This window comes from Trematosphaeria pertusa (assembly GCF_010094035.1).
Source record: "Trematosphaeria pertusa strain CBS 122368 unplaced genomic scaffold BU26scaffold_2, whole genome shotgun sequence".
NCBI lineage: Eukaryota > Fungi > Ascomycota > Dothideomycetes > Pleosporales > Trematosphaeriaceae > Trematosphaeria > Trematosphaeria pertusa.
Window position 1 is genome coordinate 3239872 of NW_022987213.1, and position 12729 is coordinate 3252600.

The following is a 12729-nucleotide window of genomic DNA, read 5'->3' on the forward strand; positions in this document are numbered from 1 at the left end:
GGTATGCTGGGAAGAACCAATGGCTATGATAGGAGGATCTACAGCTTGAAAAATGCGGTTAGTAGCTGCGGACGGTGGCCCGAACCGAAGAACGTGTGGGCCTACAGATTAATGCTAGGCCTCAACAAGATGCGCCATCTATTATCCCGTCTCAACGATGAATCGGGCATGGCTAGCTGGAGACTAAAATATTTACCTTGCTTTCCCTACTCCGTTCCCGCTAAACGCTAAGAGCGTGCTAGACCTCTTGCAGTGAGAGGCTCTATCAGTGTAGGGTTGCACATGCGGAGCATTGCTTCTTGGGGCCAGTGTCCGCATCCGGAACGGCGCCGGGGAATTGCGCCAACATCTTGCGAGTGAGCTAATTCGATAGGCTCCGATATGCCATGGCGTCCAGCGAAAAGCGCTCTGGCTTGGGAGCGAACCAACGTCTGCCCAGGTGGTATGCGGTTATACATGAGTCGGCGAGTGGATCGGTCATACGTCGGTGACTATTGTAGCTGAGGGAAGACGCATAAACGGTAAGAGCATTGAAAATAGCTATATTAAACTTAGGAGAGGAGGGAGGAGGAGAAACTGCGAGAATGAGTGTGAGAAAAATAAGCCCCTGAGTTGTGTAATTGACTTCACATCTCACCATGCTTTAAAATAATTGAAGAATTAGGGCGAGGGGTTTTCAATGGAACTCCGCCATCCTCGGACCACAGCACTCGCCGTCTGCCAACGTGAGCATCCTACATAGCGTGCGCTCACATTCTTCGTTAATTACGTTATTACCCCACCAATCGATGCCGACGTGCTGCATCTAGAGGGCAAAGAAGATTACCAAAGTCCCTGGGACGAAGAGAAGACCCCAGCTCCCGAAACATACGCCGCATCTTGGTGTAGTGGAGGCCTAAAAGAGACCAAAAAAGGCGTTGTAGGATAGTGCGGAATTAGTGCCATGGCAGATCGTATTCGAGAGGATCTATGTACAGGTACTATGGCTTAGCCAGGTTTGTGAGGTTTTGGTACTTTCTGCTTGCAGTCGAGACCCTCCCAGCCGGGGAAGTTCGCCACTTTCTTGATGGCTGCCTGGAGCCGCTTTTCAGAGAAAACGGTAGTGCTGCCCCTAGCTTTCCATTCGCTTCCGTCATCGTCAAGCTTGTAGTCAAAATGCCAAGCAGTAATACCGAGGCCGTGACCTCGCAACTCGTCGTGGAGCTCCTTTCCAAAGCTGGAGCCCAGCCAGGAGGCACCCCAGATCCTGAACTGGTCGTGCGCCACCTTGTACTCGATGGTGCAACCACCCACAGGTCCATCACTTGGCGGCTGACGAACTGCTAGGGGAGTAATCCGATAGGTGGTTTCTCCGCCGCGGCCGACGATGAGCTGGCCCCCTCCTTTCCAGTTGTATCCTTTGCTGTTGGTGTCACATCCGTCTATGATCTCGTGCAGGTACTTCTCGCATGTAGGCCCGTTAGGTTGGTGTCCAGATTTCCACTCGACGCTAATCTCGACTGTCTCCATGGTGTCCCGCCCGTATGTATCCTTCCAGACCAGCTCGTTCGCCTTGAACGGGTTCGTTGCTCCTAGGCAGAAATGGTTAACGACTAGGTCGGACAATGTATTTCGGGCGATGTATTTCTTGTCCTCGATCCCGTAACACTTCTTGATCGGGTGATAACCATTGCAGACTCCCCGCTTGTAGCCACACCAGTTTGCGAGAGCACCCTTATGAGCGTCCTCGTTGGCGCCATTCCAGATGATGTTGACCGGAGGGTTCTGGTCCTTCTTTCGCTCCCAGCTGGAAGCTGTCGACGTGATGTATCGCTTGATCTCCTTCACCCGGTCAAGGCCGTTCTTGCTGTCGTCCCAGGGCATATCGGGGTATCGGGACATGTAGTTTGCAATGATGCCTGCAACGGCCGATGCAGCTAATCATCTCTGTCAGCGGAACTAGTGCCTGCAAAGGAACCATCCTTAGGGAGGCTACGGATATACGCACCAAACGCTGTACCGGACTTCAGACGAGGACGTGAATCGTCCTTATACTGCACAAGCACGTCGACAGCCGGTGCGTAGATTGTCAGCTGGTCTCCACCCTGGCTGCTCTCCCACCGACTTCCGTCGTAGTCCGCACCGCCCACATTGATAATGGGCATGTCTGGACCTTCCAATACCATAGGCAACATGTCAATGTCTTTGCGACCTTCCGACTGTGCCATGTCACCACTCCCAAGAACCACAGGTACTCCTTGGTTCAATAGCCAGCTGATGTGTGAGCGGGTGGCGTTTCCAACAGAGAGAGTTTTGGCTGTCTCCAGCGTCAGAGCGGCATCCGCTGCTATGCCCATCAGAACCACACTGTTTCGTTTCCGATTGTTACCCATAATGTCGGCCATGACCAGTCCAAGCGCATGGACGACGTCGACGAACGATTCAAGGTCTGCCATGACAGAGACCACCCTCGCATTTTTGGCGATGCCGTATTTCCGACCTGCAGCTTTGGAAGCCACCGCGGTGCCGTGAGAATGAGGATCCGAATCGGCATCGAGTGTGTGTTTTGAACGAGCCAGTTCGGTCTGGAGGCGTTCTGTTCTGTGGCCAAACTCCAGTTGGTCATCCTTATTCGGCTCGTTCTAGGATAAGATCAGCACAGGTCTCTCCGCCATGTGAGTTTGTTGCAAGCGGAAAATGCAGCCGCTTAGTGTTAGGTGAGCTGTACTTACATTAAGCGCGTCTCCGTTTACGCCATGGTCTACGACGTAAATGTAAACGGTTTCGCCAGCCTTCTCTTCGTAGACAAAGTCGTTGAGGTTACCCAAAGATACGCCGCTGGTAGAAGAGGTCAATCAATGAGCTGTAATATAGAGGTGAATAGGTACTCACGGAGGTTGGCTGTCCATTAATAGGTCCTGTGGAGCACCCGTCTGCTTCTTCCAGGTGACCGCTCGCTTGACTTTCTTAGACATCTTCTTCGCAGTCTTCATGGCCCATCCGGAACCCGTGTCCTTCGAGTCAGACGCTGGGCGGTCAATAATGTCAACGAACTGCCGTTGGTCTCCTTCCACCCGGGCAACACCTGGGTGGTTCTGAACTTTCTTCAATCCGTCGTTGTCCAAATGCAGAGGGCCCCACAGTAGAAGCTCTCCATTGGGAGTCGTAACCTCACCAATGCTTCTTGATTCCCCATCCATATCTTTGAGAAAGTCACGGGTCTTATCGTTTTGTTCCTTGTGCCAACCATTCTTGGGCGCGGCCACGTAGCGGTAGTACTTTTTCCCCTCTCGGGTGTCGAAAGAGGGACTCCGGGCTTGGACTCGCTGATTGGGTGTTGCGCCTTCTGCCTCGACTTTGCGGACGCCGGGTAGCTTTTCAATGTACTCTGCTTTCGCGTCGTCCTTGAGTGACAGCGTCCATGAGACAAATTTGCCGGATCGCTCATTTTCGTGGATATCCCCGCTAGTGAGAGACTTGAGTTGCTCTCCTATGTCTTTGACGACTGGTCCATCATCTGGGTCGTCCGGAAAGACGACAGAGTGGGACGCATCTCGGAGGGAGAAGAGGCGCCGAGCCAGAGAAGAAGGCCACGAGCTGCACAAGAGAGCTTGCGCGAGGATGAGAAGGAGAATGAGCAAGCGCATGGTTGGGTCGATTGAATGGGTTCGTTGAGCGGACAAGGCTGAGGCTGGGGTGGGTGGGCGAGGTGGAGGAGTGTAACGAGTGCGGGGGGTAAAAGAATGGCCTCGTACCTAAGTAGACGGACCGTTGAGCTGTTCGAAAACTTTTACTTGTATTGGCTCTCGCCCGGACGCCTTTCATCCCCCGTTCCGCCGGTGAACCGCAGCTCGTCGGTGAGAGTGGAAGAAGTAATCTTGTCGAGCTCTTGGGAAGAAGTGAAGTGAACCTACTCAACCCCTACACAGCAACCGCGTAACTTGTCCCTTCCCAAAAGACAATCTCGCCCGTCCACATCCTAAACGCAAAGAAAAACATATCGATCCCCAACGGCACTAGAATCCACACGGCGACCAACTCGTCCACCTTGGCGGGGCAAAACATCTCGCCCTCGATCGTCAAATACATGCCAAAAAACACCCAATTGCCCACATTAATGATAAAGCTCGCGAACACAAACAGCACATACATAACACGAAAGCGCCGACTCTCCGTCGTGAGCGGCTCTTCCCACTTCGAGCGCGCACGCTGCATGACGCCGGTCCAGCTGCTGTCTTCCGAGTCGGCGAAGGTCGGATTATTGTTGCGGTCCTTGCGGCGCTTGATATGGTTCCGGATTGTTATTATGGTGGAGGCGAGCATTTCGATGATGGCGATGAGGGGGAGGGCGCAGATGAAGAGGCCGATGAGGAGGAGCTGCATAGCCCAGATACACAGGCCTGCGACTAGCCAGGCCCATCCGTCACCGTCCTTCTTCTTGCGGCGGCTGCTGGAGCTATCGTCGGCAACTGCGGCATAGCCCATGGATATGAGGAAGGTGATTGCGAGGACGGTGAATGCGGGTATGCACATCATTATCGCGCCGACCGCTAAGGTCTTCAGGTCGCCAGCCGGCGCTGCGGGATCCGCAGGCGGCTTGTTCACGAGGTGCCAGAAGCGAGACGCCACGTTTGTGCCGGCGCCGAAAGACAGGATGCCGTCGACGACGAGCTCGGCGAGCGCTTTTTGGCTCCAGGGAACGAAGAAGCCGAGGATGCCGTAGAAGGGAGCGGGCCGCGGGCGGATTAGATAGAAAGACACTTCTTCGCCGAAGGAGGCACCGCGGAAGACTTTGGACTGGTCGAGTACGAGGAAGGTAAGGTAGGCGGTGAGAAGCTCGCGGCCCATGGTTTGGAGCATGCGGGTCGCCTTCAATGTGTAACGCTTTTCGCGAGTCCAGGGGGAGATGGGAGTGCCCTCTGGTACATCGTTAACGTTAACGCCACGCTCGGTTACGTGAGCCTCGCCCTTCGTAGGATCGCCGTGGTGGGCCATTTCGAAGCCTGGTGTTTGGCGGCTTCTCTTGCGAGAAGACCATTTTTGGAACGTCGACCGGATGACGACGGGGAGAAGTAGGACGCTTAGAAGGGAGCCGATGATATGGCGTAGGTTATGCAGGACTTGAATGACGAGGTAGAGGATAATTCGTGTGCAGGATTTGGCGCCGGTGTAGGTTTGTAGTTGATCGAGCCAATCGACTTTAACAGCGTTTCGGGAGACGCAGTTCTCGACTTCGTCGGCGTCTTTCTGCAGCGTGCACCGGACGTATTGGATTGCCCTGCGGTGCCGTGTCAGCGGTGGCCCTGCGGTGTTTTATAGAAAATAGAGGGTCTGACTTACGCATGCTGCTGGCACGCCGTGTAGTCGAAGCGCTCTGAGAGTCCGCTGGTCGTCGCGTTGCAGGTGTCGTCAAAATGGTCCAGATCGAATGCGCACGTCTTCTGGAGAATCTACTTCGAATTAGTAAAGGCCGGCAGATACCATCTATCCTATTTCAGTGACTTACAGGGAGGAAGTCAGGATACGCGCACTCGGGATCCTTCTCAACTGTAACTGGCGCCAGATTGAAGGACGTGTTCTGAGTCGACGTATTCAATCCGTTGCTTGCCCAGCCTTGATCCCATCTGTTGTAGAGCGAGCAATTGATTAGCGAAAACTACTCGAGGGCTTATGCGAGCAACGTACATCGAATGCATGCACAGAGAGACCTGGCTCGCTGCCTCGAGGCGAACAGCCGGAGTAACATCCTTCGTAGGGCATACTTGAAGGGGCTTGATGTAGCGGCCGCAGATATCGCTAGCACTCTGGTGGTAGATCAGCCTGAATCTCCCTTGTCTGCTATGTAGCGCGTACCTCAATGAACAGATCGGTGCTGTAGGTACAGCGGGGCGTTGCCGTTGTATTCGTTACACCATAATAGGCCATCTCGACCGCTACTCAGGACTAACACGCGAACTATGTGATCGAAAGTATCAGCAGCACATCCCTTTAAATGATCGCATTCTTCACAAACCCCTTCGACCTGCAGCACTCCAGCGGTTAGAATCCCATAAGTAACTCATGGCTGCAGCCCACCTTGACAGCTGAATGTCGATCGGCCGTATCTCGTATCGTGCGTGCCGCAAATTAGCGAGCACCAATAATAGGTGCACACGGGCTGGTTTCGATACGCCCGCGACGAGTATCACGATACGAACGTGCATGACCGCTATCCACGGCCAAGATGGGGCTTAATACGGCTGCCTCAACTTTGCGACTGAGTACCGTCAGGCGTCAGTTCAATATGCGACTTTGACGGCTAGAAAAGGAGAGTGCAGCGCCGCGGCTCAAAAGCTCTTTATGAGAAGTGTTAAGACTGAGGCTATTGTTGGTGGTTGATGTTCGAACGTGTTAAGTATTTAACAAGGGGGCCGAGATGAGGTTCGGGACGGGCCGCCCAGAACTAATTTCCACAATTCCCGCCGCGCGGTACACAAAATCGGTCCGAACTAAATCTGGGGGCTGAAGGTCGAGACGTAGTCTCAATGATATGAACTACGTTCGTAATCGTGAGTGGTAAGATTTTGTATGTTGCCCTGATGAGGTGGAATATGATATCCTGACTCCTTTCGTCATCTCGCTTACCTGCAGAGGATGACTAGCTCTCTCATCTCCTCATTTCCTCCAGCACCTTTTCCAACTCTTTATCTGCGCTCAGCTCCTTCTCCGCGCCCTCGAGAACGGCTCTCAAGCCCCTGGCACAAGCTTCCAGCTCAGTCTGCTCTTCTTCATTCAACTGCACCGGCATCTTCCTTATAATGCCTCGACGGCCGATGACTGCCGGCATGGAAAGACAACACCCGAGCTCAGGCTGGTAGAAAGAGAGGGGACGGACGGTGTGCGCGTCGAAGAGTATGTACTTGCAGATGCTGGCTGCGACATTGCCGATGCCGTACGCGGTGCAGCCCTTGGCTGCGATGATAGCGCCGGCGGCACCACGCGTGTGAGTGGCAATTTCGGCTTTGAACTCCGGAGTCAGACAGACGGGCAGAGCGAGGTGGAGGGGGGTTGTTCCAATGGAGGCGTTGGACCAGGCGATCTACCTACGGTCAGTCTTTCGAAAGCCGCTGCGAAAATACTATGAATACGTACAAACTGGCTATCGCCATGCTCACCAAGCACATACGCATCGATACTGTTTGGTGCTACTTCCGCTTTCTCCGCGAGTATGCCTCGCAGTCGCGCGGAATCAAGCGTAGTGCCGGTACCCAGGACCTGCGACTCGGGTAATCCAGAGAGCTTCCGGGCAAAGTAGGTCAAGATATCGACAGGGTTGGCCACCAGGAGCAGGATTGTAGTCGGCGAAATAGGTTGCATATTTTTGAAGATGGAGGACATGATGTGCAGGTTGCGGCTAAGGAGGGAGAGCCGGGATTCGCCTGGATGCATATCAGCAAATGGCCCATCATGGACATGTCGAATCTTCGCTATGACAAGCGACTACGTCCAACGGAAGAGGAAATGAGGGGTTATGTTGGTAGCAGAATAACGTACCAGGCTTCTGCTTAGCTCCCGCAGTGATGACCACGACATCAGCCTGTCCAGCATCCTTGTGCGTCCCAGCTCTTACCTTCGTCCCGGAGCGACCGCCATACGTCGCATCGCTCAGATCTCGGACTTGCGCTTCCAGCAGCGCTTTCTTCGGGTCGACCATGATGATCTCGCCGCATATCGGGTTGAGGACCAATGTGTATGCTAGCGTGGAGCCGACCTCGCCGCAACCGAGAATGGCGATGCTAGTTTTGAGTTTATGCTCTGCCATGTTGTTGTTCTTGTGATATCTGGAGATATCTGAGGGTCGAGGTGTATAGTAGGAGGGAGGATGAAGCCAGACAGTCGGTTGCAAGTATTTGTTTGAGGTTAAACGTGGATGAGGCTTGGGTTGTCTTGGGAGGGTTCTTGGGGAAGGAAAGACGGAAGCGGGATTGGGAGGCGCGATCGACTGGCAAGTAAGGGAAAATGCGACACTCGAACTCCGTTGGATTCTGACAATTATCCAACATGTGATAATCGACTCACATAGCGTGTCTCTCAAGAGGTTGTGTCGTCTGCCAAGGCCTGGGCGTCCTGTTATCTTGCGACGCTCAGCCACATGCTAGGCTGCTGTGCCCCGCCACTGCTTACCGCATCGCGCCCTTTCGATGCCTGGTGCAAAAGAGAAACATCTATATCGAACTGCAGCCTTCCATGTTGTAGGAACCGTCTTTCAATGTCATAGGCGCCATAGATGTTGCGTCGGATGTGCTTAATCCGCGCCCTGCCGGTACGAGTAGCTGGGGGCGTGCCGCCGAAGGAAATTCGCATTCCATCACTCTGGCTTCTCTCGAAGTCGTTACCACCTCACGTCGACCAGTGATTTTGCACATCATCTTCAAGCGGGTCCATCTGCATCTGGAGCCTCGCAGCTACTTCGTCTGCCTCCTTCCACACCCTCAACACGTTCCAGCCGATGATCTTCCCGACCTCCGCGTCGCCGATACCTTGACGGAGCAGCTCGGCCACCAAATCGGGGAACTTCGAGACATCTTCCAATCCTTTCGGCGTCGACTCAATGCCATCATAGTCGGTGCCAATACCCACGTGGTCATATCCGATGAGCTCTCCAATATGCTTAATGTGGCGGACAACCTGATGCATGGTCGCATTTTGCGGATACGTCTCCGGCAGATCAGAAGGCGTGTCGCCGGGCACACAGGAGATGAAACCCGGGCTGAAGTTTATCATGACGACAGAGTTGCGCTTCTTGACGAGCTGAAGGATATCGTCGGGGACGTTGCGTGGATGCGGGCATATAGCGTAGGCAGAGCTATGGCTGAAGATGGGTGGAGCGAGGCTGCCACTCCACCCGCTCCCACCGCTCCCGACGAGAACATCTCTCATTGTGTCGGCGCTGACGTGGGCTAGGTCGACGAGCATACCGAGGCGGTTCATCTCCTTGACTAGATCGCGGCCTGCGGGGCTGAGCCCCTTCCAGTACGGGGTAGCGACCCGGGCCTCAAAGTTCGGACCAGATTCGAGGGCGGCATCGGCATATTTGTTGTGGCAGTTCCAGGTGAGCGTGGCGTATCGAACGCCTAATTGATGGTATAACCGTAGGTTGGCGAGCGAGTTCCCAATTTGGTGGAGACCTTCGATGATTACGGGGGAGATGAGACGGCCCTCATTGAATGCCTTTATAGCTTCGGAGCTGTCTGATGCTGGCGTAAAGTACTTTGGATACGCTTGACCTAGCCGCTTGAACAGGTCCAGCTGGTCGAGTGTCGCACGTACAACTGAGCGCTCAGCATCAAGTTCTCGGATCGTATGAAAGGTTGCTTACTCGGCGCATATCTCTCATCCGAAAAGTCGGTCCCATTTCCTGGAGGGCACGGCATGAATGCGCTCCAGAAGGCCCCGCCTTGCTGCCCGGCGTCCAATCGAGGCAGGTCCACATGCCGAGGAAAGCCGCCATTCTCAAACTTGTCGGTGAAATCGGCACCGTAGATGTGGTTTTTGTACTGCACACGAATGGTGATCATCAGATCATTGTGCCCGTCTTCGCCATGTTAGCGGCTGTGCGACGGCGCTGTCAAAGGTGTGCTAACCGATTAGGGGATTCTCCCTCAAGATCTTCTGAGCCCGCTCTTCAAACGTGAGCTGTTGCGAACAGCCGTTACGGCGGGGTCTGAAAAACAGGTCTACAAAATGTTGAGACAGGAAGCTCGTGCTTTGAAGGAGGAAGACGAGGACAACGGCGATAACGGCATAGTGGACTATGGAACGTCGCCGGGGTGGAGGCGGATTGTGATGGTCAGATGGGGCAATTGTATGCCTTTCATCAACGCATAGTTCAGATGGCTTCTCCATTGCTTTCCATGGATGAAGGAAAGACGGACGAGATGGAAACTGTGGTTCATGGTGCCTTAGAAATCAAGAAGCTCTCCTGAACCCTGAACCCTGCAATCTCCGGCTTGGCTAGCATTTGCGGCGTCGAGCTCTCCTCCGAGCGCACGACAACACTGGACTGAAATTCGGCACGAGGGTTTTTTTATTGCCAATTGCGCCCCGCTACACTTTTTGACTGCTTCATTGCAATCACCATCATGGCCATCGTCTCTGCATATACAATCATCCGGACCCTGTCGCTGTTCCACATCACCCTCGCCGCGCTCATCCTCAAGGATCCGAAGCTCGTCGCGGACCAAAACATCGTCTTCCTGCTAGGACAATCAATGCAGCTGGTGAGTGCGCGAATACAAGGACCAATAACAAGCGCAAGAATCCAGCAGCAGCATACTGACTCCCTGCAGCCGACTCCGCGCGAATTCTCCAAGCCCTCCGCAACCACGGCCTTCATCGCCGTGCTCCTAGCCTTCCTCGGGCTCAGCGACCTCACCTCCCTCTCCCTCTCGGATGAACTGGCCGAGTCGTACTGGGGCACGCAGACGCCCGTCCGCTTAGCCTTCCTTTTCGTCGTCACCGGCTATACATACACCTTCAAGGAGGGCGGCATGTTGTCGAGCAAGGGACACGCCTATGCGCCCGGTGCGGGCGATCACTTGAAGAACAGTATCGTCTTCACGTGGGGCTTCTTGGAGCTTGCCGCGTGGTTTTGGGTGCGTACCCTTGGGACAAACCGTCAAAGGAGCTAGGGCTAACCGTTGACAGGTATTCATCACGCTGCGCGATGAACGGCGACAGAGGGCTATGCGCCTCATTGAGCAGCGCAAAGCTGAGCATGATAGACTGTGATTTATACAAGAGCATACACGCAAAGCCTTTGCAAGATACCCGCGTCGCTGGTTCAGAAAATCCATGTTTTTCGCTTCGTATAAAGTTTCCTCGAATGTATTAACGTTTGAAGCTCTCCAGGTAGCGAGTCCCAAAGATATTTTTGTTGGTATTTAAAGCGTCGACAGGATCACTCCATCACTCCTGCACAGAGCGCAGCAAAACGGCACTGAGAAAGAATGATGCACATGGAGCAGACATTTCAAGAAGTGTCGCAATTTCCAGACACATTGCCGCGACGACTGAGGAACTGCGCCTCGATCCACAGCCACAGCCCACGTCCACTCGATATGAACCTCACGATGCGACAGATGCCGGCCCGGGAGAGTTCACAACTTCGGTATACGGCTCCAGCGCACACCGGATATCCTACACAGTACATGGCCCCGGAACACAGCAAACATGTCACACAGTATACTGCCCCAGATCACACTGCACATCCTGCGCTACACACCAATCCGGATGAATTTAACTCCATGGCTCTCGATTTTGCCTACCCGGACAGTCGTTTCCAGAGCACGCTCCAATCTGCGCCGCCTAGTCTCTACAATGTGGCGGCGCAACAGTATACACAGGATTACCACGCCGGTCCGGTTACTGTTGACGGTTTTCACTCTTCCTTTAACAATCTCCCGGTACCGTCCGGTTCTAACACCACATCACAAGCAAAGAGCTTGCAGCCTACGCCCGATTTCGATCCTTTCTTTCCCATTTCCCCCGTCTCCCAGGGGACACCGACGTCTCTCACTGGCGAACCACAAGCTGGGCATTTCCAGCGCCCTTTTAATAGCGTTCCTGGACTCGCGGACAATCTCCAGCCTGCTTCGAACTCTTTCTCTGCCCCGCCGCAAACGTGTAGTCCGAACGTCGGATCACACGCCGGGGGCCTTCAGCCTTCCTTTAACGATGTTCCTGCGTTCACGGCCACTGTGGAAGGTAGTCGGGTTGGGAACGCGTCTCGAACTCAGTCCCATGACACTATGTTCCCTACGTTCTCATCGAATTCTTCCCTCTTCGCGCCTCCACTACCAGCTGCTCGGAACGTCGGGTCGCAGACTGGATACCTTCAATCTACCTTTGACGACACTCCTAGGTTCACGCTCAACGCGAAAGGCAACCAGTTTGGTAATATCCCTCATCAGCCGCACCAGCACACCATGGGCCCTTTCGTCCCATCTAGCTCTTCCTCTGCGGGGTTTTCCTCCTCGCCGCTGCCGCCATTGCCCCAACACCACAAGCGCCCCGACGGTGCCACCACTTGTAGCATACACGGTCATACCTGTGACGCCTTTCTTCATGAGAATATGGCGGGTATGGCTAAGTGGCTAGACGACCAAAATCTCTGGCGAAACCCAAAGCACCGCGCCTATGCGCGTCCGGCGATGGACTTCCTGCTTGGCAGGACCGGGCTTGACAGGGAGGCATGGCTGAAGAAGCGTGCAGACGAACTCTATCAGCTCTTCAACCCAGAGTCAGAACACTGGACCCCTCTGGCGAGCATGGCGGAGAGGCAATTTCCTCGAGAACAATTCCGAGAGGAGTGGTTAAAGAAGCGCGAAGAAGAACTCTACAACCTGGGTACCAGAAAGATGTATCGAATCAGTAAACAATTGGATTCACGCAAGCCTGGAATCGACTACGATTCCGAAAGCAAAGGTAGCCATAGCAGTCGTTCCTCTCGCTCCGGTAAAGGTCGTGGCCGCGGCGGTTCTCGCAAACCACCGAAAACATGAAGCTCAGAACGTCAAAGATATCGTGTGTCGCTGCTCACCGCCCACCCAAGTATTTGTGTGAGCAGCATCCACGTTTCAGGAGCATTCGTCGTAGGAGCGCCGTCCCAAAATGGTCTAACGTACGCTATCGGTTCCCCAACCTTTGCCGAAACCGACCAAACCCCGGACCCCATACTGCGCAAAGTCAGCCCTAAGACCATCGGACCGA

General features: G+C 54.2%; 6 protein-coding genes across 6 annotated transcripts; 2 read left to right on the forward strand and 4 right to left on the reverse strand.

Moving 5' to 3' along the window:
* Nucleotides 1-987: 987 nt before the first annotated feature.
* Nucleotides 988-3626, reverse strand: BU26DRAFT_600792 (subtilisin-like protein; the record flags this gene model as incomplete). The annotated part of the gene is made up of 4 exons (XM_033835197.1): nt 988-1916; nt 1988-2621; nt 2712-2817; nt 2872-3626. The coding sequence occupies 4 exons, from the start codon at nt 3624-3626 to the stop codon at nt 988-990; spliced, it is 2424 nt and encodes an 807-aa protein (XP_033690258.1).
* Nucleotides 3627-3772: 146 nt separating this feature from the next.
* Nucleotides 3773-6125, reverse strand: BU26DRAFT_515003 (uncharacterized protein). Its single transcript, XM_033827960.1, has 6 exons — nt 5993-6125; nt 5833-5934; nt 5665-5783; nt 5486-5603; nt 5320-5429; nt 3773-5257 (listed from the first exon to the last, which is right to left on the reverse strand). Exons 2-6 carry the CDS (start codon nt 5902-5904, stop codon nt 3901-3903), a joined length of 1776 nt encoding a protein of 591 aa, XP_033690259.1. The 5' UTR covers nt 5905-5934; nt 5993-6125; the 3' UTR covers nt 3773-3900.
* A 500-nt stretch (nt 6126-6625) lies between these two features.
* On the reverse strand, nt 6626-7780 carry BU26DRAFT_559865 (l-lactate dehydrogenase-like protein; the record flags this gene model as incomplete). The annotated part of the gene is made up of 3 exons (XM_033832753.1): nt 6626-7057; nt 7111-7397; nt 7513-7780. The coding sequence occupies 3 exons, from the start codon at nt 7778-7780 to the stop codon at nt 6626-6628; spliced, it is 987 nt and encodes a 328-aa protein (XP_033690260.1).
* Nucleotides 7781-8358: 578 nt separating this feature from the next.
* On the reverse strand, nt 8359-9554 carry BU26DRAFT_416355 (uncharacterized protein; the record flags this gene model as incomplete). The annotated part of the gene is made up of 2 exons (XM_033823155.1): nt 8359-9290; nt 9338-9554. Coding segments are annotated over 2 exons (1149 nt in total), but the record flags the coding sequence as incomplete, so codon positions are not given.
* A 443-nt stretch (nt 9555-9997) lies between these two features.
* BU26DRAFT_153164 (uncharacterized protein) lies at nt 9998-10858 on the forward strand. Its single transcript, XM_033820016.1, has 3 exons — nt 9998-10238; nt 10308-10613; nt 10666-10858. The coding sequence occupies exons 1-3, from the start codon at nt 10101-10103 to the stop codon at nt 10747-10749; spliced, it is 528 nt and encodes a 175-aa protein (XP_033690262.1). The 5' UTR covers nt 9998-10100; the 3' UTR covers nt 10750-10858.
* BU26DRAFT_153154 (uncharacterized protein) lies at nt 10809-12656 on the forward strand. Its single transcript, XM_033820015.1, has one exon. It carries the CDS (start codon nt 10968-10970, stop codon nt 12519-12521), a length of 1554 nt encoding a protein of 517 aa, XP_033690263.1. The 5' UTR covers nt 10809-10967; the 3' UTR covers nt 12522-12656.
* Nucleotides 12657-12729: the final 73 nt, after the last annotated feature.

Excerpts from the sequence above, each read along its gene's own strand:
- BU26DRAFT_515003 (XM_033827960.1), bottom strand. The coding sequence starts at position 5,904 with ATGGCCTATTATGGTGTAACGAATACAACGGCAACGCCCCGCTGTACC. Across the intron at positions 5,430-5,485 it reads CGTATCCTGACTTCCTCCCT|ATTCTCCAGAAGACGTGCGC; the intron begins GTAAGTCACTGA and ends AATTCGAAGTAG. Across the intron at positions 5,258-5,319 it reads ACGGCGTGCCAGCAGCATGC|GGCAATCCAATACGTCCGGT; the intron begins GTAAGTCAGACC and ends ACGGCACCGCAG.
- BU26DRAFT_153164 (XM_033820016.1), top strand. The coding sequence starts at position 10,101 with ATGGCCATCGTCTCTGCATATACAATCATCCGGACCCTGTCGCTGTTC. Across the intron at positions 10,239-10,307 it reads TAGGACAATCAATGCAGCTG|CCGACTCCGCGCGAATTCTC; the intron begins GTGAGTGCGCGA and ends GACTCCCTGCAG. Across the intron at positions 10,614-10,665 it reads AGCTTGCCGCGTGGTTTTGG|GTATTCATCACGCTGCGCGA; the intron begins GTGCGTACCCTT and ends AACCGTTGACAG.
- BU26DRAFT_153154 (XM_033820015.1), top strand. The coding sequence starts at position 10,968 with ATGATGCACATGGAGCAGACATTTCAAGAAGTGTCGCAATTTCCAGAC.